Here is a 22,826-nt window from a genome sequence, read left to right as displayed (position 1 = left end):
ATCATTAATCTCAGGAACAATGGTCTACATTGGAAGGCCCTGTATGTCTAAATTTTTTAAAACATGGAAAAATAAAAACAAACACATTTATATTTAAATCTACTTTATCTATACAATTTCCCTATGTCTCTTGAAGTGCAAAATTCTTGAATAACCTTAAGAATTTCATTTTTTAAACCATCTTAATTAACTCAAAACAACAAGAAATTAGCTGTGGTGTTGTTCACCACATTTCCTCATGGTGTTTCCTAGCTATCCATTGTAATGTTGCAAAAATAATTTTCATGCAGCTTGCACAAGATTTCCATCCCTGTTCTACTGAAATTACACCATTAGATTCAAATAATGTTTCAGGAAGTTTTTTAAAAAAAATCAAGATTTTTCTGTCATCAAATTGTGATATCAGGGCAACTAAACTATAACTATAATGAATGCAATTTTGGTAATCAAAATCCACACCTCTGCCAACTATCTGCAAAAAGCCTAACTTTTATTCGAAATACATTTTAAACTACAATTTTCATTTTTAACTGTTTACCAAATTAAGATAACAGAATGAAAAGCAAATATAACTTCCTTGGAAAGAATCTGGCTTTAGCTGCAGTAAAGAGTTGAGGCTTACTTAGGCTTTGAACCACAAGTAAGTAAATGATCCACTTTGCTTTGAGAGCAAATGATCATGCAATTTAGGTAAATCAGCAGGAGTCCCAAGGAGCCAGACCCCATGGTTGAAGAAAAACACAAAGCTGGAGAAACTCAGCAGTGTTCTTTATATAGCAACGGTAAAAATACATAATTGAGCAGTTTATCAAAACTATGCTGAGAGTCCCGCAATCCTGCAGTATTGTAACAAATGCTTCCTCAATCTCAAAGTGAAGGAAACCTCTGAACCCAGCACTATGACTGAGGAACAATCTAGGGTATGGCTGATCAAGGGGACAGGGTGCCATTATTAAAAAATATGTAAGTAATGAAGAGAAGCTTAATAATCAAGAACAGCTATTGACAAAAATAAACTTTGTGTATCTTGCTTTTCCTTTTGTTCTCAGGCTCATTGACCTTTCTCATAAATGCTCCAAAGCCACTATCTCAACTTCTCCCTGTCATAGCAAGTCTCGCATTCCTAAGCATTATTACAGTAAAGAAGTTTCTCGCCAAATTTCTGGCTGAGTTTATTAATGGAAGTATTGTAATTTTGATCTACTTCTGGTATAACAAGAGAAAACATCAAGCACTTCATAGATTAATCTTTCCATTTCTATGGAACCTATTTCCACAGCAATTTTAATGTTGATATCTTCATATCTTTTTCAACACTATTTCCAGTGCATTCGTGTTCTTTATACAAAATGAAGAACAGTATTGTACATAATATTTAACTTTTCTGTCTCCCTTTCTCATTTCTACTTCTTCATATTGTCCAGCTACTCAAAAATATGTAAGCTTTGAATCACTTTAAAGCTAGTCCCCCATGATCTACCCTCAAGAAAATTCAGCATTCATCCTGCTGCCCATTCTCATTTTATAATAAGAGGGAAAAAAAATGCTAAAATACACATCACATCAAAGAGCATCATTGAAGCGATTGAGTTAACTTTCAGGATCTTTGATTCTGATTTTCTCTTCACAGGTGCTGCCCAGCTGAGTATTTATTTTAGATCTATAACATCTGCAACATTTTATTCTTTGGATCAATGCCATGATTTTGTCACACAATAAGTATTGCTTACTGATCATGCTGTCCTTGCCATGCACATACCTATACTGACTCCCGATCTTCCTTTAAAATTCACGTCTTCAAATCAAAAAGTCTCCATCAGCTTGTCCCTCCCTCTAAATCAGTGGTTTTCAACCTTTTTCTTTCCACTCACATACCACTTTAAATATTCCCTATGCCATCGATGCTCTGTGATTAGTAAGGGATTGCTTAAGGTGGGATGTGAGTGGGAAGGTAAGGTTGAGAACCACTGCTCTAGTCCCAATTGTTACTGAAATATTTTGTTTGGAAAAATTGTCACTGGCCCATTTCCTTTGGAGTTATGAAACTGTGTACATAACAAGTCAATTAGGTGTGATTAAAACAGTAGTTTTCAAACTTTTTCTTTCTATCCACATGCCACCTTAAGCAATCCCTTACTAATCACAGAGCACCGATGGCATAGGGAATACTTAAAGGGGTATATGAGTGGAAAGAAAAGGTTTTTTAGTAGGCACCTCCACCCTCCGGAAATGAAGTTCGATAGAGAACTGCTGGTGCTGTACTTAGCTGTCAGACACTTGCGCTATTTTTTGGAAGGCAGGGATTTCATGGTTTTTACTGACCACTAACTACTAACGGTCACCTTCACAAAGGCATCAGATTCCTGGTCAGCCCTCTCGCATTGCCACCTATCTTACGTATCCGAGTTTTCAACCAAGATTAAGCATATCTCCGGTAATAGTAATGTGGTGGCTGATGCCCTGTCCTGCTACTCCGTCCAAGCAGTACATGTCCTCTCTCTGGGGGTAGACTACATGGCGCTCGCCAAAGGTCAGCGCCAGGACAACGAACTCCCAGTTTATAGAACCACTGTTAAGAGCCTGCAACTTGAGGTTGTAGCCTTTCGGCCTCAAGGTACCCCTCTCCTGTGCGACATTTCCAAAGGACAGCCTATCCCTGATGCATGGAGACACTGCATTTTCAATGCCATTCATACTGTCCTACAACTCCATTCAAACGATGCCTGATAGCCGACAAGTTTGTATGGCATGGACTCAAAAAGCAGGTCACGTACTGGGCAAAGATGTGCATGGACCGCCAATCTACAGAAATGCAAAGGCACATGAAGGTGCCGCTTCAGCCTTTCTAGCCACCACAGCGCAGATTCAACCACTTGCATGTAGACATTATCGGCCCGCTTCTGGCATCACGTGGGTCATCGACAGATTCACTAGGTGGCTGGAGGCAATTCCTATTACCAATTCATGCGCCAGTGCTTTAATTTCTGCTTTGGTATCTCAGTTCAGCCTACCCACACATGCCACCTCTGACAGAGGCCTACAGTTTACCTCCACACTCGAGATGCTTGGTCGCGACTGCTGGGAATGCAACTCCACCACATGACAACCTACAAGCCACAGTTGAATGGCCTGGTGGAGCGGTTCCATAGGCACATGAAGGCTGCACTGATCGTCCACCTCCAGGGACCTGATTGGGGGGACGAGCTGCCCTGGATCCTCCTACGAATAAGAACGAATAAGAGGATCTCAACTCCTCATTGGCCGAGTTGGTTTATGGAGCCCTGCTCATTTTACCTGGGGAGTTCATGCCTGCGGCATGCGGACAGGAGGTACCACCAACTGAAGTCTTAGGCAGACTGTGGGAGTACCTTGGAAAATTGGCCCCAGTTCCCACATCAAGTTATGGGACAATGGGACCTTCATCCCAAAGGGTCTGTGAGTTTATGTCTGTGCGTAGAGGTGCACGCAGGTCACCCTGACTGAGGCCATATGAGGGCTCCTTCATTTGGACTGCGTGGGGTTTTCAAAAGCTGTGTGCCACTGTTGGAGTCAATGACTTTTACTGAACTTCAACTCGACGATGTTTGTGATCATTTTCTCGTTCTTCATTCCCCGCTGCGACACAGTTGCTACACCAGGATATTTCGCACAGTGAAATAGACTGATACTGATAGCAGTTGTCATCCAGCATTGATATCACCATTGAAAGCAATGTCTTCTATTATTTTTGTTTCTTCCATCCGACTACAAGATGCAAGACACCCGAATCTCAAATCATATTGTCTTTTGAAGTATCCATTGGAAATGGTTTCCAAAAGAGGATGAAGTGGGAAGGGAATCAACCCCCACATTGTCCTTGATCCATTCAAAAGGGTGTGGTTGACTTCACGCTTTGGGGCTCCTTGGCTGAATCGGTTGGCTGCATTGCCAAACCGCCGAGGAATCTCCGACAAGACGCTTCATTCACTCGGAGCTGGTTCCCTCTCCTGGCCACTATCCAGTGACCTCAGTGGAAAAGTGCGATTGACTGAGAAAAGGCAGGGGCACAATCCACAATGATCGTTTTTGTTTGCGGGCATTTGAGCGCCACGCATTGCATGAAAAAAAATTAGAATGTTTCTATGAGTCTGAACTTTAATGTTTACCCTTCCTCTTAATTTTGGGATGTGAACCGTCAAAGGAACCGCTCCCAAGTCGCACAAGATCCAGGAACAGAAGTAAACCGGTAGAATCTACTTTGTAGCCCATTAAAAGGTGCATTTCATTGCAGGTACCAACGAGAGTTCCCCCAAAGGGCGTGATTCCCTGATGAAAACAGATTCCGGTTTTTTTAAAAAAAGGTGATTTTTATAGGATCGGGAAATAAAATATCGCACCAAACCAACTGCAGACCCTTAATCACTGGACTTGAGGCTCTCGCTTGAAACGACTACATTATGGGAATGACACTGGAGGCGGCCAAGTCGACTCGCTGACATTTGGTGCTGCCTTCAACGGGACCCCACTGAGTTGAGGGCGGGGAAATAAAGTTGCAGCCGGGCGCTGGGAGCATCGGTCACCTGCAAAGGCCAGGCAGTTGCCTTCGGTTGGCGCTGCTCCACGTTGCACAAGCCAGGCCTCACCCCTTCGTTTGCTCTCCCTCCCTCCCTCCTTTTATGGACCTACGCCACCATGGAAGCACCCAAGCCAAACTCCCCGCGGGTCTGAAACACGACGCAACCAGCAAAGACCCCCGGCCTTCTGCTTCCCATTCCGAGCGCCCGCCCGCCCGTCCCGATTCGCAAATCCTTTACCCGGAAGCCGAGCGCCCATTCGCCTGCCTCGCTCCGACTGCATGAAGTGCGCAGGCGCGCTGGGCCTGCCGGCTTCCACCTCTGACGTGGGTCGGCAGTGCGGACATGGACAGGCTGGAGGTGCTGTCCTGATGCAGACTTCTTCACTCCAAGACCCTATACTCATTCCTCAGATTAATGTAAAATACAACAGCATTTACTGAGATGGTGAGGCTTGGATAAAACTAAAGGATTTATACATGAAAAAACGAAGCCACGCGTTTTGTAGATTGTATTATATAGAGAGAGAGAGAGAGAGGTGGAACTTCAGTTTTAAGTTAGTTGTTTCAAAAGGAGCGGCATCTTCATACAACAACGAACATTAAAAGGCTCATTGCATTGTAAACAACGCGAAGTTTCAGTGCTTGCCCAAGTGTGAAGCAAGGGTTTCTTGGTAAAGTGAAACCTGAAGGAACATTAAGTAATGTGTGCCTGGAATCTTATGGGCGTCGACGCTATGGTTTACACAAATTCAAAGAATAATATACAAATTAATGTCTTGTGTCATAATGAAATTGATCATTCTTTTGGTCCTTTGGTATATCCAGTGATTGGCCAACAGTGTATTTCATCAGACATGAATCTCATTACCTTCTGCTTCATAAGAGCAAGAACCAATACATTTCCTTTCATCAGAAATTGAGGAATATAATTTTAGGATAGCCTATTTCAGTTAGTTAAGACGGTTTCCAAAGTCGACCAATTGCAGGTAAAAATCCATCTGGCTTCTTGTTCTTGTAACGTTCCCCGTTTTAATTAGTGCTCAGTTAACATAGTTACAGAAATGTGTTTAGTTATAAGGTGCCATCTATCAGCATTGAGCAAAACATGCAATACTATTAGATTATTACCTTCATCATTTTTTTACCAATTATTTTTATATTCACGCTAATAATTTGATGTTTTCTGGTTAATAGTGAGCGGCAAAGGGATCAGCTTATGAAATGTTTTTGATGAAACCGCAATATATATAAAGAACTGTACATAATTTTAAAAAAGCAGCTTTAGGAAACGCTTACATATATGTGCGATGATTTGATCTTCCACTTGGCGGCAACAGCTGATGAGACTGAATGGTCTCCCATGCTCAGATCTAGCATGGCTGATTCTAATGGGAGAGTTATCCACACTTAAGAGAGTTGGATTGGGGGCGGGTCCCTGATACCTCCTCGAAGTGGCGGCGAATTTTAACGGACGGTTCGGCCACAGTCTGGAAGACAAAACTTGACTGAAATGGAAACAAGCAGCACGCATAAAAGTTAACATTTCAGATCGAATGCCATAACGTTCTGATTAAAAATCTTCGACCTGAAACATTGACTAATTTCTCCTTGTACAGATGTTCCTTGACTGGCTAAGTTCTTCCGGCATTTTTGTTTTAATTTTAGCCACTGACAAATTCGTGCAGAGTGCTCGTTCCATTAACGTCCCTACGGTCGCTGACAGGCTTTGATATTTTTTAAATGCTTCTGATCTTCAGATATTTCAGAACTCGTTTCATTGAAGCTAATAATTTTACTAACGTTCTAATAACCTTGCAGTTAGAAATATTCTTGAAACAAGCGTTTTTATTAAAGTGTCCTCCGCTTTGTTTTCTAGTCTGTAATCAGAATTGTCCTTTGAATCAGTGGGATTTCGGGTCCAGTGCGAGGTCTGACTGCGTGTGAGCCGAGAGGCAATAATGCCAGGGAAACCAGCAAGTTTGAACTAGCGAATGAAAGAAACGCCAGATTCGGACCGGCAATGTGGGTCAGTCGTCGTGAGGCACAGCACAGAGGGAGGCTCTTTGGACCATTGTGTGTCCATCGACCATCACCCATTTTTACACCAATCATATAGATTGACCCCAATTTTTATGCTCCTCAGATTCCAACACTCACCTCTATACCAAGGCCAAAATGTCATCGGGAGAAAACTAGAGCGCAGAGGAAACCTTTGTTTCATCTTGGCATTATCCACTCATCCATTAGCCCGATCTGACAGTGGCATGAGGTGTCCTTTGCTATCAATCTCATCTCTGAACCAAATAATCCCAAATTTAATCTCTCCTTCAAAAGACGAATAAATTATTTAAACTGGTATTGATATTCTCTTTCGCGAAAGGACGTGCCTTCTATCTAATCAATTGCGGACGAAGAGGAAGAAGGGGGTCCGTGGCAATATTTTGGGGGGAAAACAGGGGCGATGCAAAATTATCATACGCTTGCTTTTATCTGTCCCAGAGAATCAACAGGACAGCCTCGGAATCTTAAAAGGGACGGGTAGGTGGCGTTTGACATGGGACGCAAATTCAAAAAAGCTCGGGAGCTGACTTGACTGCAAACTCGTCGGTACGTATTGCATGTGAGAAGTAACCACAAAGGGGGTCCCACTGAAAGGCCCCGTGTGAATGTTTGCTCAGTGCGTGAGGGGTTGGGTTTCTGTATCACATGGTTAATACGAGGTAAAGAAACTAATACATCAGCAAAAGAGATTTGACAAAGTTGTTAAATTGGTATGTGGGATTATAATTTTGCACGGCCACTTTAAATGGACTCCATTCACAATGACGAAAAAGTCATGAGGATCCCTGCAAGGGCGAGAGCACGGGAGTTTGATTGAGAGGAAAGTCGGTGATAAAAGTTTTAAATATCGCAGCGTATTTAGTATTTTGATTTCACACCAGGACAGAGTTAACAAATCTTAAACGGAGGCGTCAAGATTTATTCAGTATTTGCATTTGTAGAAGGAACTAGACGTGGGTGATCGCTACGTGGAAAATGACTTCCACGGAACATTGAAAGGTGAAATAACTATAAATATCGAGATCAAAGCCACATATGTAATTATTATATTTGTAAAATTGTTCTGGATGTGTCTCTGTTCTATTCTTACTCGACAGAATGAAATTTAACCTGATTTGATCAACGTTTAACAAAATTGCACAATCAAATGCCAGGATTCGATTTACCAACAAAGTAAACAACCAGCAATCCTTTACACGCCTTTTTTTAAAATTTCTTCAATTCTTTGTGGACATTTCGAAAGGAGTTGCGCTCCCATGCAGGTGATCAGTTGTGTGAAACATAGTTGAATGTTCCTTTAATAGTGGCGAGGGTTATCAATCAGATGTTTTCGAGTACCAAAGGCATCAATAAGCAACGCCCCGTAGCATTGACTCAGAAGCGTGTTTAAATCAATCGTGTTGTTCAAGACGTTTATATCATAAGCTCCCGCAGAGAAAAAGCATGGATTTGCTTTATTCTGTTTCTGAAACCCATTTGTCATGTGGGTCCTCGCACATCGACCACGTGCCGCCACCTGCTGGCCAGCCCGCACCAGTGCAGTAATGACAATTTGCATCACCCATTTCACAGATGACTGAGGACTAGCACGAATAAACGAAAGGGACTAATGACCGTCATTAAAGGCCTTTCATTCTGGGGGGTTGCCCGATTTCTACTTTTTACAGCGGTGCGCACATTCCTAATGTCACTGTTCTGTTCCTATGATTGATCAGTTGGAGTGGCGTTGATGCCTTTCTCTTCACCGTTTTGTCTTAAACTCGCTCTCTTCGCAGAGTTTCCTTCTTACACTAAACAGTTTCCCAGTCTGTTAATGATCGACCGCAGTTTGGTTTGATTTTCCATCTCGCTTTCTCTATTTGTGGACTTCCCAGCTCTGCAATGATTCAGAATAGACGGGAAAGAAGGGGGGGGGGGTGCCTGTGTGGACGGGACGGGCTCTCTGCAAATGCTTGCCTGGCGTTGACGTGGGGTTATTTGCGTTTCCCCGTCACCTCCTGGACTTGTGCATGGGATCTTCCCGAGTGCCGGGGCTGAAGTCTCTGCTTAGCCTATTGAAGGTGCCTATCGTGTTTTGAGGGGTGGAGAATGAGGGGAGGGAAAAGAAGGGGGGGGGGCGTAGTGGAAGAGTGCGCATGCTCGGGCGGCCGAACTCCCTCTCAGCAATAAGACACACACACATACATACACTCACGCAGTGAGAAAGAGAGGGTGTACAATGTCCGCCATCGGCGGGGCTTCTACTTGCACTCTCACAGTCAACAGCCGCAGCGGCTCTGCTGTTTGTACGGAGTGGCTGTGAGGGCTGAGGCTCACCGCCTGGCCCCGTCCCTGCTCCACTCTGCTCTGAAGTGAGAGAGGGAGGATGGCCGCCTCGGTGAGTAACCCGCCCCGCCGAGTGGCCCGGAGCTGCCACTCTCTGTCCGTCTGCGTGTGTTTGCCCGGAGTTTTGCGCGTGTGTGTGTGTGTGTTTTTTTTAAATTTTCTGTGTATGCCTGACGATTGTATAAAGCAGTCAAAACTGCATTCATCCGGGAGAGACAGGGAAATAAAAAAAACCCCAGGCACTTCCCGACTGCTGCAGCTCCTGATGCCGGCGCCCGGGCTCCTTCCTATCCATGTTGACGCGCTTCTCTGTGTGTGTGTGTGTTTCAGGCTACTGCTGTTCAGGTTAAACTGGAGCTAGGCCATCGGGCCCAGGTTCGCAAGAAACCCACGATTGAAGGGTTCACCCACGACTGGATGGTGTTTGTCAGGGGTCCGGAGCACAGCAACATTCAGCACTTTGTGGAGAAAGTCGTCTTTCACTTGCACGACAGCTTCCCCCGACCCAAGCGGGGTAAGCACAGTCCGCTACCAAACATGGATTTCTCTTTAGAACGCATTTTCCCACTTGCTTTACCTTGTTGAGGTGGTGTGCTTTAAGATCAGGTGCTTTGAAACAGTCCACAGGGACTGAATGGGGTTTAAAATAAAACAAAACTGTTGCAGATGAAAGCGAGTCTTCCACATTATTTTTCTTGCGCTCCGCTATTCTCTCCACTGAACTTCCTATCTCGGCTCTTTGGACCCAATCTCTCGGTCATATTAAAGATTGGCTGTACTTTTATCTGGTTACGTTGGATGGAGTGTGAATTTGTGCTTGTTTAACTTGCGGGAGCGTTGACTGGCAGCCACCCTCGGCATCTCCATCCCTCTTGGGCGAAGAGCTCGGTGTAAAAGTCTCCCAAGATGCTGGGTTATCTGGGCCAGCAGCTCCTTTTTGTAGTTCGGTATCCGTTTCTATTTCGAGGTGTTCCTGTCAGGTGCCTTCGGGGATTTTGTTTTATTATTGTCAATTACTGACGTCGTGTTCTGTGATGGAGCTTTACAGACAAGTCGGCTCGATCACTTTTTTTTCAGTAAACTGATGAAATACTTTCATAATCTATTTTTAAATAAATAAAGGCAACAGGCCCGTAAACTTTGCATCAGTTTTGTACTTCGAAAACACCCACCTGCGGTTGGAAACTAAAGTTGAAACTACTCAGTGCGGGCGGTGGCAAAGACAAGGGGGGGGGGGAACTTTTATGCAAATCTATCGAATCAAAAGTTGCTGTGAATGTAAAATATCCAAAATGTTAAGTAAAACTGAGGATAAACTAAGATTTTTCGCATCTGAGAAATCTGGTTAACATCTGGTCATTCTGTCTGACTCGAACCTCTCTGTATTTATGGAAAGCAAGATGTCAAAAAATCCAACCGAGTTTGTTGGACTTTAGCACGTAACTTGATTTTTGTGTCTTATTTTGTTCATCTTTGACACCCGACTCATAGTCTGATTGGACGAGCATCCTGAAACGTTTATAATTGCGAGCCGAGGTTCTTGTTTCGGAGTTGATGCGTTAATCTAACAGTATGAATGAAACTCATTGGGAGTTGGCTCCAAACGCGTTTATTTAATTGTGCAAATTTGTCTTGTCTACTGGAGCATTCAAGGTCTATTATTTAATAATTTTAAGGGGGGGGGGGGGACAGGATGTGCTTCGGTGGTGGGTGGGACTCGGTGACGGTTTGAATAAGAGAACTACCCTGGACCACAAAGCCTTATTTAAAAACACGTGCCTTGTGTCCAGCCGTCAAAGATAATGCAGTTCTTAGCGGAGAAGAGGCAAATATTTCAAACTTGGCCATGTATCTTTCTGAATTCGAGTTGAGCCGTTTTAATGTTCAAAGTGATGGTCATACTCCACTTTCCCGATTATACAGGTTGCGGCCACGACTGAACAAGATCCCTGCATAAATGTAATAACATAAGAGTATTGCGACTTGAGAGTTGAGTCTGATTTTTTTTTTAAACTTTCCGTTTTTGAGGAAAATTAGCTTTTAAATTGATTTGAGTTTATTGAAAAGACTGGGGAATGCAAATGTTTCAGTTACATGAAAATATTGCAAATTGGCAGTTGAATGCTTTTTTTTCTGGCGATAACGGACTAATTTGGGACAAAATTAATGCTTCTCAATGCTTAACCAGGACATGTCGTTCTATTCTACAGTTTTGAGAACCTGCTTGGTAAAAGAGGAGGCCTTGAAATGTGTCCATTCAAACATTTTCTCATTGTTTTTTGAAATGTGATCCTTATCATTCAATGTTAGTTAAATTAGACAGTAATGATGCTTGATCAATCAATTGAATAGGAGATCTTTGTAGGGTACAATAGTATAGTAAATCAAAGATGGTTAACAATATATTTGCTCTGCATCTAGTGTTGGCTTAAATCTTTTGATGCTCATGTTTGTTCCATTGTTGTCTACCTTGATAAATAATATCTGATTGTTTTGTAACTAATCTGAGCCAATCATGAGCAGTAGTTTTAGGCTATCAGTAGTAAGACCTATCACATACTGAACTTTGGAGTAAAAGGGGCTGGAGGAGCTCAGTAGGCTGAGCAGTCTCAGTTGGAGAATAAGAATGGCCAACCTTCTACTGATGTGGCTGGATGAGCTGAGTTCTTCTAGTAGTTTATTTTGCTCCCTATTCCACCATCCACGGTCTCTTGTGTATCTACATCTTTTTTTGGAGGGGGGGGGAAATATCACCAGAATGAAAAAGATTTTTGGATGTTATTGGTAGGGTGGTATAGAGTATTAAGGGAATTGCAGCAAGTTCTGGAAGTTTGAATTTCTATGTTACATGAGAGAGGTGACATCTAGGAGTGTATAACAGATGTCATTTGTCCAAGGAGGATTTCGAACCGGACCATACAAGGACTTGTGAGCAATAGCCTTCATTTAACAAAGCACTACTGGATTTCATTAAAGTTTTAAGTCAGTGGACCTCAACATTTTTTACACTCCCATACCATCTTAAGAAAACCCTTACTAACCACAGAGTGCCAATGGCAGAGATGGCGAAAACAACTGAGAACCACTGGTTCAGATGAATGAAAAAGGCCATGTGTGAGTGGCTATTGGATTTAAAAGGACAAAAAGAGTGCACCATCAGCAATGATGACCATGGGCTATCCACAAGTTGGTTTTAGTGAAGACTTTCCATTTCACACTGGATGGAGGAGGGAGAATGCCTCTGCAGCAGAAAGATTGGCTCCTGGGCACCAAGATGCATAGTGATTAAGGGAAAACCAAGTTCTGAAATTTTACCTCCTTTAGATGAAGAAAAGTGTAGGGCAATAATAAGATATGGGAGAGGACAGGGAATGCAGTTGAAGGTGGGATGGTAAAGTGAGAACAGAATATAACGGTTGCAGAACATTGTCAGTTTTGTATGGAAAAGTTTTTATCATAGAACTGTACATTTGGTTTCATGATCAGTACCCTCTGAAGATCTACAATCCAATGTTTAAATCAAAAGTTATTTTTCTTAATGGATCAATTTTACTAGGTGGGAAAAGTAGAGAATATAGTAACAGATTGAAAGTAAGTCAACCTGAAACTTGTTCTATTGATAAGCATAGTTTTATAATCCCTATTGTTGAATATGCATATTTCATTAGAATCTTGCAAAATCTGGTGTTCATTAATGTAAATAGAAGTGTACATGAAGGACCTCAATGTTAACCTCATCCCCAGGAAGGATAAACTTGCATTTTACTTGTTCCTTCTGGATATTGTGAAGGTCTGAATTTAAAATTTAAACTTGCTGGCTAATGCGTACACAGATTACAATATAGGGTCTGTTTTGAAGGTTCTCAGGGATGATGATTAAGAGTATTGACTAGGCAACATCTTTTTCTGTCTCTTCACATTATATGGCCACATGCTGGCAGGCTTGATTTGACATTTTGTCCAACCTATTACAATTCTGGGATAAGCTTTCTTGGATTTGTTTCAGGTAAATGTAATCTTGTGAGAAATCCTTTTTTGGAACATGTGCAATATTGGCCTTTAATTTAGGATGTATGTTTTGGTGTTCTGACTTTTTTTTAAAATGGACTCCTCCAAAGAAGATATCAGAACCATAAAGTCTTCAAATGGAGGAGTATTGTGATACCATGGTTGTTCTTTGCATTGTAGAACTGTAGGTAACAGTGATTTGTAAACAAAGGTATGGTTGTTAAAAGATAGCAAAAGTCTTCAATGTGATCTGGAAATGGATGGAGATATTTAAGTTGCACTTGGAATTTAATCCTAAGAGAAGATGATAGGCAAGAACAAATTTTATTACTGATTTTTTTGTATTTTGGTGGAAATAATAAATGTGAGGCAGCATTTTCTTTATTCTAAGCGGATTCTGTAATGGATTACTTGAGTGGTATTGCAAACTTTGATTTGCAAACACTATGTTGGGTGGGAGTATTGTTTTCTTCAGTTTCAAGAGATTTGCAATTAGATTTTTGTGGTTTGCTTTCTGAAGCAATAAAGGTGTCACAACTAGATTTGAATCTGGATTTTTAAAATTGATTCATTGCACAATTGAAGTTTAAAAAAAATTGTTAAACCCTAGTCTTGGCTACAATAATTAGATCCTAATGAATGAAAATATTTAAAATACTTTTTGATGAATGTGTTTGTTTATTTACATTTGTGGTTCCAGTTTTGTCTGGTTTTAAAAACCTTAGTTTTGTGATTTGACGTTTGTTTTCAATCTGATCAAGTGAAGAACAAGTGAGATAATGTGTGTAAGCCTTTACTTGTGATTGTTTGAAGCAATTTTTGGGCTCCAATTATAATGTGAAGCATGTATGTGGATAAATCTTCTGTATAACCCTGAAATAATAGTATTTTCTGAACTTGTTTTCATATCCAAAGTTGGTGGAACTTGGAGCGTTGATATTACTGCAAGTATAAATTTTTAATAATTATATTTGTTCCATTTTTACTATGAAAGTGATACACAGCCGTCAAGAAATGTGGTGCATTTTCACTAGACTTTAAGCCAAGAGCAATGCCAGTTACCCAAAGAATAGTTTCCCTTTTTTCAAGCATTCTGTCGACGTAAATGTGCCTAAATCTACCACTGTGCACCTTGATGCTGACTAAATTATTTCCCTGTGCACACAGATCAGTTGTCTGTAGAGAACTTATTTAAAATATTCATGTTCTTATGGAAAAATTAGGAGGGAAACCAGAAAGACGTCCTCCTGGTTCTTATAAATTATCCCAACCAGAACTCTCCTACAAGTGGAAAGAAGTGTGATGGTTTGTCGGGTTAAAATTGTTTTGCTTTTCCAGGAACCACCTGAAATCCTCCTTGAATCAAGGATGATTATGTGACATTAATCTGGGTAGTGAGACTGAGGAAGAAATTAATATGGAGCGAAACATTTTAGTTTGCAGATGCAGTGAATGAAGTAACAATGCTGGAAAATCTCAGTTATATTGCAAAGATAAAGAGACACAATTAACATTTTGGGCCCATCCACTTGAAGGATTTAATCAAGATGTGACCAAAATATAGGCACGTGTCTGAATAAAATGGTGAGGGAGAGGGGCAAGGGAGGAGTACAGGCCTACAGCTGAGGCACTAGGAAGTTAAGGGAGGGAGGGCACTGGAGAAAATGGGGAGAGGGAGTGATAGCTCTAGAAATTGGTTGATTTGTAGAATGCTTCTTCACATGCAGTCATTGGCAAAGATTCTTTTTCTCTCAATTCCTCTGTCACTGTCACACCTGCTCCCAGGATGAGGTCTTCCATTACAGATCATCTGAAAGATCATCCTCCTTCATCAAATGTGGCTTTGTCTCTACCATCATCAACTTGGCCCTTACCCGCATCTCACCCACATCTGCCCTGGCTCCTTCTGCCCATAGACGCAACACGAACCAGATTCCCCTTGTCCTCTCCTCTCATTCCATCATCCAACATATTATCCTCCACAATTTCTGCCATCTACAACATAATCCCACCACCAGACATCCCCCACCCTCTCTGTCTACCATAGGGATTGCTCAGTCCATGACTCCCTCATCCCTTGTCATGAATTGCCACTTTCCACCTTCCCCATGACTGTAGGAAGTGCCACACTTACACCCTCACCACCATTTGAGACCCCAAACGGTCTTTCCAAGTGAAGCAACACTTCACATGAATCTGCAGGAGTCACCTACTGCATCCAGTGCTCTTGTTGTGGCCTCCTCTACATGTGAGAGATTAGACTGAGACTGGGGGATCGCTTTGCTGAGTGCCTTCATTCTGTTTGCATCAAGGATAGGGATCTCCCAGTGGCAAACCATTTCAGTTCTACGCTCTATTCCTCTGCTGCTATGTCTTTCCATAGCCTCATGTTTTTACAAACTGGGAGCATCCATAAATTGGAGGACTAATACCTAATATTCCATGTGGGCACTCTTCACCAACATAAACATTGACTTCTCGGTTTCTACTACACCCTATTCTCCTCTTCCCTATACTTCTGTTTTTTTTTCCTCCAGCTCTCCAGCCACCACCCCCTCCCATTTTCTCATGTGCCCTTCCCCCCACCTCTTGCCTCTGCACCTCCACCCAAGCCTCAACCCTACCACTTTATTCAGACACCTGCCTACATTTTGCTCATATCTTGATGAAAGACTCAGGCCTGAAATGTTGGTTATTTATTTTTGCTGTATGAAGTGCAGTGTGACCTGCTGAGTTTGATTGCTGGGATGAAGTACCAAAAAACAGCACATTGCCCAAAGACTAATGCTGGCTTCAGCAATCCAGGCGATACAAGTGAATTGTTTTGATAAACTTTAATGTGTATGGCGTTCTGTTTGGTGAACTGAGGATATTACTTTTGTAATGCCTTTGTGTGTAGCTCAGTCTTTGTGAATACAAATTGAGAATTTTTAAATTGGAAAATGTTAATAAATTTACATTATTTTTATCTGCCCTTCCTCTTTGGAATCCTATAGCTTAAAACAATAACTTGGTGTGGAAAAAACCATGTGCTCTGATTGACATCATGATTTGCTCTCATTTATATGCCAAGTTCAAGTTCACCACACCAGATGGCAGTCTTTTCCATAGATGAAGCCCTTGTATTTGAATTTTGTGTTGTCCTATGTGTCATCATTTTTATTTGCATTGGAGATTCCAGAATGTTAATTGTTCTAAGTTGATGGATATGTATTCCAGTGTGTACAATATGTAGACAAATTATTTTAGTGTTTATAGGTGGGGGGGGGGGGGGGGGGGGAATTGCTTTCAGACTTGGTTGCAAGTTACCCTTCTGCCATTTACCTTGTGTCTTTAAATTAATGATTGAAGCAATATAATCTTTCTTGGATGTTTTCACAATTGAGGTGGGAAGAGATGAAAACTGTAATATTTAGATAAAAATTAATTGAACAATGTTTTCTGAATCTGATTGTTGCCTATAGGCTGTTACGAGTTCAGTAAAGATGGAACCCAGAGCAAGGGTGCAGATGTTTTGCTTTCATCTGGCAAAAGAGAGAACCATAACTCATTTGGTGAGATCAAATTTGGTCAGTTTACTAAAAAAAAACTTTTGAGGAGTGGGTGGGATTGCAAAACACAAGTTGATTCTATATCAACCTTTTCAATGTCAGGGGAAAATATTCTGCTGTAATATTTGTTATATTTTTACTTTGAGGGATAATTTTGCAGAGTTCCTGGATTTAATTGATTTTTTTTTAAAAAAAAAAGGGTTTGGAAGCTCCACACAAATTATGTTGGCAGTTTTTTTTTTAATTTTATCAGTTTTGTTTTCTTGAGTATTGCCTTTTTTTATAAATAGTTTGTGGCACATGTTTACATTTTTCCAAATAAATGAAATTGTAACCTTGTTCATTCTGCCAAATGAAGTAAATAGAAATATTTAAGGTGACATTTAATTAACAAGGATGGCTGGTGAGCTACTTTTCTCATTCTCTGATCCTTTGTGACCTGAAGTATTCTGTACTGTGTTTAGATATCTGTAGAAACCCTAAATCACTGCCACCTGATTCCAGGCTAACTGTGTTACTGCTCCCTCAACAATGAGATATGAATGCAAGTAAAAGATGGATTGTATGCTACAAATGTCTTGAGGGTTGAATGAAAACTTGTTTTCAGGTTTTTGTAGAGGCTTTTGGAAATTGAATGAAGTTTATAAACAGAATTCGAGACTGAGGAAAGGCATCATGGTGCAATCCTAATTTTAAATAAGTTTAAAATTAGTGCAGGATGGAAATCTGAGGACTTTTGAAAACCAGGATGATGATAATTTATCATAGACATTAGTATAATTACAGTTGCTCTAAACTACTTCCTTGTGGTAGCTAAACGGGTACATAAGATTTACCAACTGTAAAAGTAAAAATTAAATCACTATGACATGCCAAAACAGAAAAAGATAATAAATATAAAAGGATGGATTAATATTCAGAGTTGGTTAGTACAAAAAATAGTGGCATTTCAATAGTTCCCTGGACAAGTTTATGGTTGGGGTAGTATGAGAAGATTCAAGTGACTGTAACTGAATAAATAGAACTGTCCTTGAATATAGAGGTGTCATACTTGCTTTCTGTACTTTCTGCCTGAAGTAGCAGGGAGAAGAGCTCATGATCAGGATGATGGAGGTGCTTTATGATGTTGGATGCTGTCTTGAGGCAGCGTCTCATCTAAATGTTTTTAATGGAAGTGAAGTTGGTGCCCACGATGGACTTGGCTAGGTTTTCTAGAGTGTTCTTCATTTCTGGACACTCTGGTTTCTAAACCAGGCTGCAATCATTGTGTTTAATGACAGTCCTAGTCCCCTCAAATTTAGTAAGGGATTGAAAGTTCTCAGAAAGTTCATGGATGAGGTATTTAAATAAAGCTAGTACATCACCAAAAAACCCAGTCGTGACATACAACATTACAGCATAGTATAGGCCCTGCAGCTCCTGATGTTGTGTTGACCTATGTAAACCTAAAAAATGGGGGTCCTTGGAGGAAAATTGATGTGAAAGTATCTAGAGTTTGGATAAATAAGAAGCAAATGGTGCATTCAAATAATTGTCTCAATATTTTTTCTAAATTTTTAAATAGGCCAATTCAGCTCTACAAGTCCATGCCACCCAAATTACACACCATTAACCTACACCCCAGTACATTTTTAAAGGGTAGAAGGAAAAACTGGAGATAAGAGAAGAAACTGGGCACCTTGCTTTTAAATTACAATTATCAGAGATGTACAGCATGGAAACATCCTTGGTCCTAACTTGTCCTTGCTGACCAAGTAACCATCCTGAGCACATCCTATTTGTGTACAACTGTCCCATATTTTTTCTTCCCAAAAGTAGACTTTATTTACAATAAATTATTTACAAAAGAGGAGACTATTCAAAGTTTTTTTCATACCCATAGAATCAATCATATCTGTTCATTCTTAGCAATGTGCATTGTTACATTTATTCTCAAAATATACCATTACCACCCCTGTGGTATCTTAGCGGTTCTCCCCCTCTGTTGATGGAGAGAATTCCCCTCTATATACTTTTAAACCTTTTCTATCCAAGAACCTAACCAATGTCTTATAAACATTGTATTTGTCCCCACCTCTTGTTACTCATTCTACCTTTTGTGTGGAAAAATGTCATCTTTAGGTGGAATATGTTTTCCCTCGTTAGCTTTTTATTTCCATTATATAATTCAACAATCTTTGATTCTACCTTGCCAGATGTACTCCTACTTAATTTCTACATGAGGGACATGCTCAATCCCCTCTGTCTGCACCTGTGTTACACCCCAAACCAGCAACAAAAAGGGACACAATTCAAAAGGGTTAAATTTTTACTCTATATTTATTAATGCTATTAACAATACAATATCTTGCCCAAATTAACTCCACTATATGCCTCTAATAGTAACTATACGGAGATTATTCATAAAAAGTGTGAATTGGTGGGGGGGGGGGGGCGGGTGGGGAAGCTAGGCCTTTTCAGTCTGTGCCCATTAGTCAAAAACAAAAGGGGAAACTTATGAATCCTTTGCAGGTTTCTTCACCATGGACTTTCCTTGATTCTTCAAGGTTGGTTTGTTTTAACCACCTCACTTATGAAGCCTGTGCCCTTAACACGGCTTCTCCACAAGTTCCTTCTTAAGCAGTAGACTCAAAGTAACTTTTTTGTCACACTCAAATTCAGTCAGCCAGAACCATTCTCAACACAGAGTGGGATCTCTGCGTATCCTTCTGGCTTCTCAAGCGAACTTTATAGCTCTGCTTCAGCCAGCCGGAATAGCGCACTCTCACGCGGTCTCTAGCTCATTTTCATCTGCCCAGCTTGACCTTGGCAAGCCAGCACTGAGTTACACAGTTCTCAGTAGAAATGCATTCTTTAAAGTGACAGTCCATAGTCCAAAAGGTCAGACCTCAGTCCATAATATCTCCCACCCAAAAAGAACTTTTTGATTTGCAAGAAAAATTTTTTAGTAATTAAGGTTATATACAAACACACACCATAACTAATTTAATTTATAAAATTTAGCATCTAGAAAGGCAATCAGCTATCACATTGTCCTTTCCCTTAATGAGTTATCATCAAATTATACTCTTGTAAAATTAAACTCCAATTGAACAAGTGACTATCTTATTTTTCATTTTACACACAAAAAAACAATGGATTATGATCAGAATACACCACAAGTAGTTTTTGAGCTGTATAAATGTAGACATCAAATTGCCAACACAAAAGCTAACAACTTTTTTTCAGTGGTGGAATAATTTTTCTGATGATTGTTAAACTTGTTTAAGAAGTAGGACACTTATTGGTAATATTGTCATCATTCTTTGTAACAGCACCACACCCACCACTTCATCATTGGTATTCACAGTGAATGAAAATGGTTTCTCTAAGACAGGTGACTTAAGCACAGGCTGGTGGCATAATATAGCCTTAAATTTTTCAAATGTTTCTCGGCAACACTTAGTCCAGACAAAATTTTCTCCCTTCTTAAACAGTTTTGTTTGAGGGAGTATGATATCTACAAAGGTTTTTACAAAACATTAAATAGTAGCCAATTATTCCTAGGAACCTTTTAAGAGCTTTCTTATTAATTGGAGCAGGGAACTCGGAGGTAGTTTAAAACCTTTGCCTCAACTGGCACAAATTGCTTCTGTCCTATGACCTGACCCAGATAAGTAACAGTTGCATGACCAACAAACTTTTACTTAAATTAATTGTGAGATTTGCTTTTGAAAGTCCATTAAGCAATTCTTCTAAGTCAAGGACATGCTCTTCCCATATGTCACTACTGAAACTAAATCATCTGTGTTTTAACCATTGAATTACAGAATTAATAATTCTTTGAAATGTCAGTGGGTATGATATTGTACTTATAAAGGCCAGAAAGGGTTACAGATGCAGAAATCTCTTCAGCCCTATCTGTTAAAGGAACACACCAGAAAACCTTTCAACGTCAATTTTAGAAAGAAATTTTGCCTTCCCTACCTTATCTATATAATCATCCACTCTAGGAATAGGATAAGCACCTGTCTTTGTCACAGCATTTGGCTTCCTAAAGTCTGTACAAAACCTAACAGTTCCATCTGGCTTAGGTACGAAAACACAAGGTGAACTCCAACCTGAAGTAGACTTTGTAATGATATCGTTCTTTAACATGTAATCAGTTTCCTGATCTACCAGTCTGCACTTTTCCATATTCATCCAATAGGGATGCTGTTTAATAGGTCTTTATCATCTACATCCATAATCATGATAAGCTATGGAAACCTTCTGAGGTACATCAGGAAATACATTTTCAAATTTTAAAATTCTCATTTCTTCCCTTTCTGAAGTTTTGAGATGACTCAACTTTATTTCCAGGTCCTGCAAAACCATATAAATTACCAATCTGGGATTATCAACTGTTGTGTCCCATGACCTTCTCTGAAACTCATTTTACTTACCTCCTAATTATCCTGGTTGATAACCATCATCTCTGGAGAAAGTTTTCTCACTGTGAGGCACCTGCTCCAAATATGGCTTAATCATATTTACATGACCGACTTGAGTTTCTCAAATGCTATTTCAATAAGATAAGTAACCTTGTTATCAACTCCTGACTTAATAGTGACATATCTGTAGCCTTAGGTTTGCTACCAGATCAGTGCTTAGGTGTAATAAAGATTATTGGTCATTCTTTACCAGGTCATTTCCACCTAAATTCTGTTCTTTACTATTACAGATTTTATTTTCTGTCAAATCATTTTTCTCAGCCTTCTTATCTGAACTGACCAACCTTTTAGACATTGTTCCTGTTATGTCACAAGTGGTATAAATATCAGATTCCCCCTCTGACTCATCAATAACTGGCTTAGCTGCCATTCGTACTGTAGGAACAAACTTCCCTTCAGCCAAGTTATTTCCTAGCAACAGTGAAATTCCTTTCAATGGCAAGTTTGACTCAACTCTTATTGTAATAGGTCCATTAACTAAGGCTGATTTTAACACTATTCTATGCAAAGGAATAGTCTCAGTATCACTCCCGATACTGCTAATCAAATTTATTTTGCTAGAGTCAGTTTCTTCACCAAATTTCAAAACACTGTCTCATGAATGATTAAGCAGCCCCTGTGTCTCGCAAGATTTTAACCCTTCTTTAAATGAAATCAACCCCTTAGTCACGAAAGGTTGGAAATGCATCCCTAATTTTATCAGTAACTTTGGATCCTCTGTTTTTATACCTCTTCTCGCTTTGAATAGAAACATTGAGTGCTACCTTTTTTTAATTTCAGCACAAGACACTTGCTACCAGATGATCAGCCTTTTTACAGTAGTGGCAAAGGGGACCCAAAGGTTTCTTCTTTACCAACTTTCATTTATTTTTACCCTTATTACTAATTCTAAATTTACTCTCAACCTTACTTGGATTATCCACAGTGCACTTTTGAAATATTTTGCCTGATGTCCTCTTAGATTTATATGTTAAAGTATCCATCTGCTAACTTAGCAGACTCCAGCCAAGTTTGCAGCTCCTTCTCTTCCAAGTGTGCTTTAATATCATCAGGAACACATCTTTTGATCTCCTCATTTGTTATCAATTCTCTAAATCGATTCTAATCATTGCTTACATTCTTTGATGAGGACCACAGGTCAAAACACACAACCTTTTATAACTATATTCTGCATAAGATTGGGTGGTTGATTTAAAAAAAAAATTCCTGAACTTCAATCTGTAAGCCTCTGGAACTAACTCATAAGCCGAGAGTATGGCTTTTTTCACAATTTCATAATTATCAGCTTGCTCGGTGGAAAGGGCAGAATAAGTTTGACGTGCTTTCCCTATAATTATACTCTATAACCATTGGTTTTGTGGTCAATTTAGATTCACAGCGAGTTTCTCAAAATGGAGAAAATATTTATCTATCTCTGCTTCCTCAAATGGAGGAATTAACTAACTTATCTACTGGCTATAAACCCCTCACCTTGACCAAGAATTTGATTTTGGGATGCTTCTCCTTTCACTTTTCATTCTGATCTGTTACAGCTCGTGTAACCTAAATTTCTCATCTCAGTTCCATTTATAATCTCTTTCATTTCAACTGTTTCCTCAGAAATTTTACTCTTGGGAAAGGGCTCTAACACTTTTGGTCAAACTGTTTCTGTAGTATTTTCCAATTTTCATTCATGTTTTTACTGAAGCAATTGGCAACTTCTTGGCAATAGTCAGCAGTTTGTGCTTTTTCAGCTTTTTAAAATCCTCAAGAGAGGGTAATGCCAAAAATGCCTCTATGGCTGATGGTTCGTTGCTGTTGATTCCACAGACACGCACACTCTTATAGTTTTTTTTAAACCAAAGGAATTTCCTA

The 22,826-nt window shown here is 40.1% G+C and overlaps 2 protein-coding genes across 10 annotated transcripts in view; one reads left to right on the top strand and one right to left on the bottom strand.

Annotated features, from left to right (window-relative positions):
• focad (focadhesin) overlaps positions 1-4,835 on the bottom strand; it is a 240,760-nt gene extending 235,925 nt beyond the window's left edge. For 6 of the 7 annotated variants that reach the window (XM_069926735.1, XM_069926745.1, XM_069926742.1 and 3 more), the window contains exon 1: positions 4,794-4,827. The gene's annotated coding sequence lies outside the window, so the exon portion shown is untranslated. Of the gene's footprint in view, positions 1-4,793 lie in introns of all 7 variants that reach the window. The other variant, XM_069926741.1, reaches the window with a different exon arrangement.
• A 3,909-nt stretch (positions 4,836-8,744) lies between these two features.
• mllt3 (MLLT3 super elongation complex subunit) overlaps positions 8,745-22,826 on the top strand; it is a 164,645-nt gene continuing 150,563 nt past the window's right edge. Inside the window, exons 1-2 of one of the 3 annotated variants that reach the window (XM_069926702.1) lie at positions 8,745-8,993; positions 9,272-9,455. In XM_069926702.1, coding sequence (XP_069782803.1) covers positions 8,982-8,993; positions 9,272-9,455 — 196 coding nt within the window. In that variant the 5' untranslated portion in view covers positions 8,745-8,981. The remainder of the gene's footprint in view (positions 8,994-9,271; positions 9,456-22,826) is intronic. The other 2 variants (XM_069926713.1, XM_069926723.1) reach the window with 2 other exon arrangements.

Source organism: Narcine bancroftii, chromosome 1, assembly GCF_036971445.1.
Source record: "Narcine bancroftii isolate sNarBan1 chromosome 1, sNarBan1.hap1, whole genome shotgun sequence".
Classification (NCBI taxonomy): domain Eukaryota; kingdom Metazoa; phylum Chordata; class Chondrichthyes; order Torpediniformes; family Narcinidae; genus Narcine; species Narcine bancroftii.
This window is presented reverse-complemented; position numbering and strand designations above follow the sequence as displayed.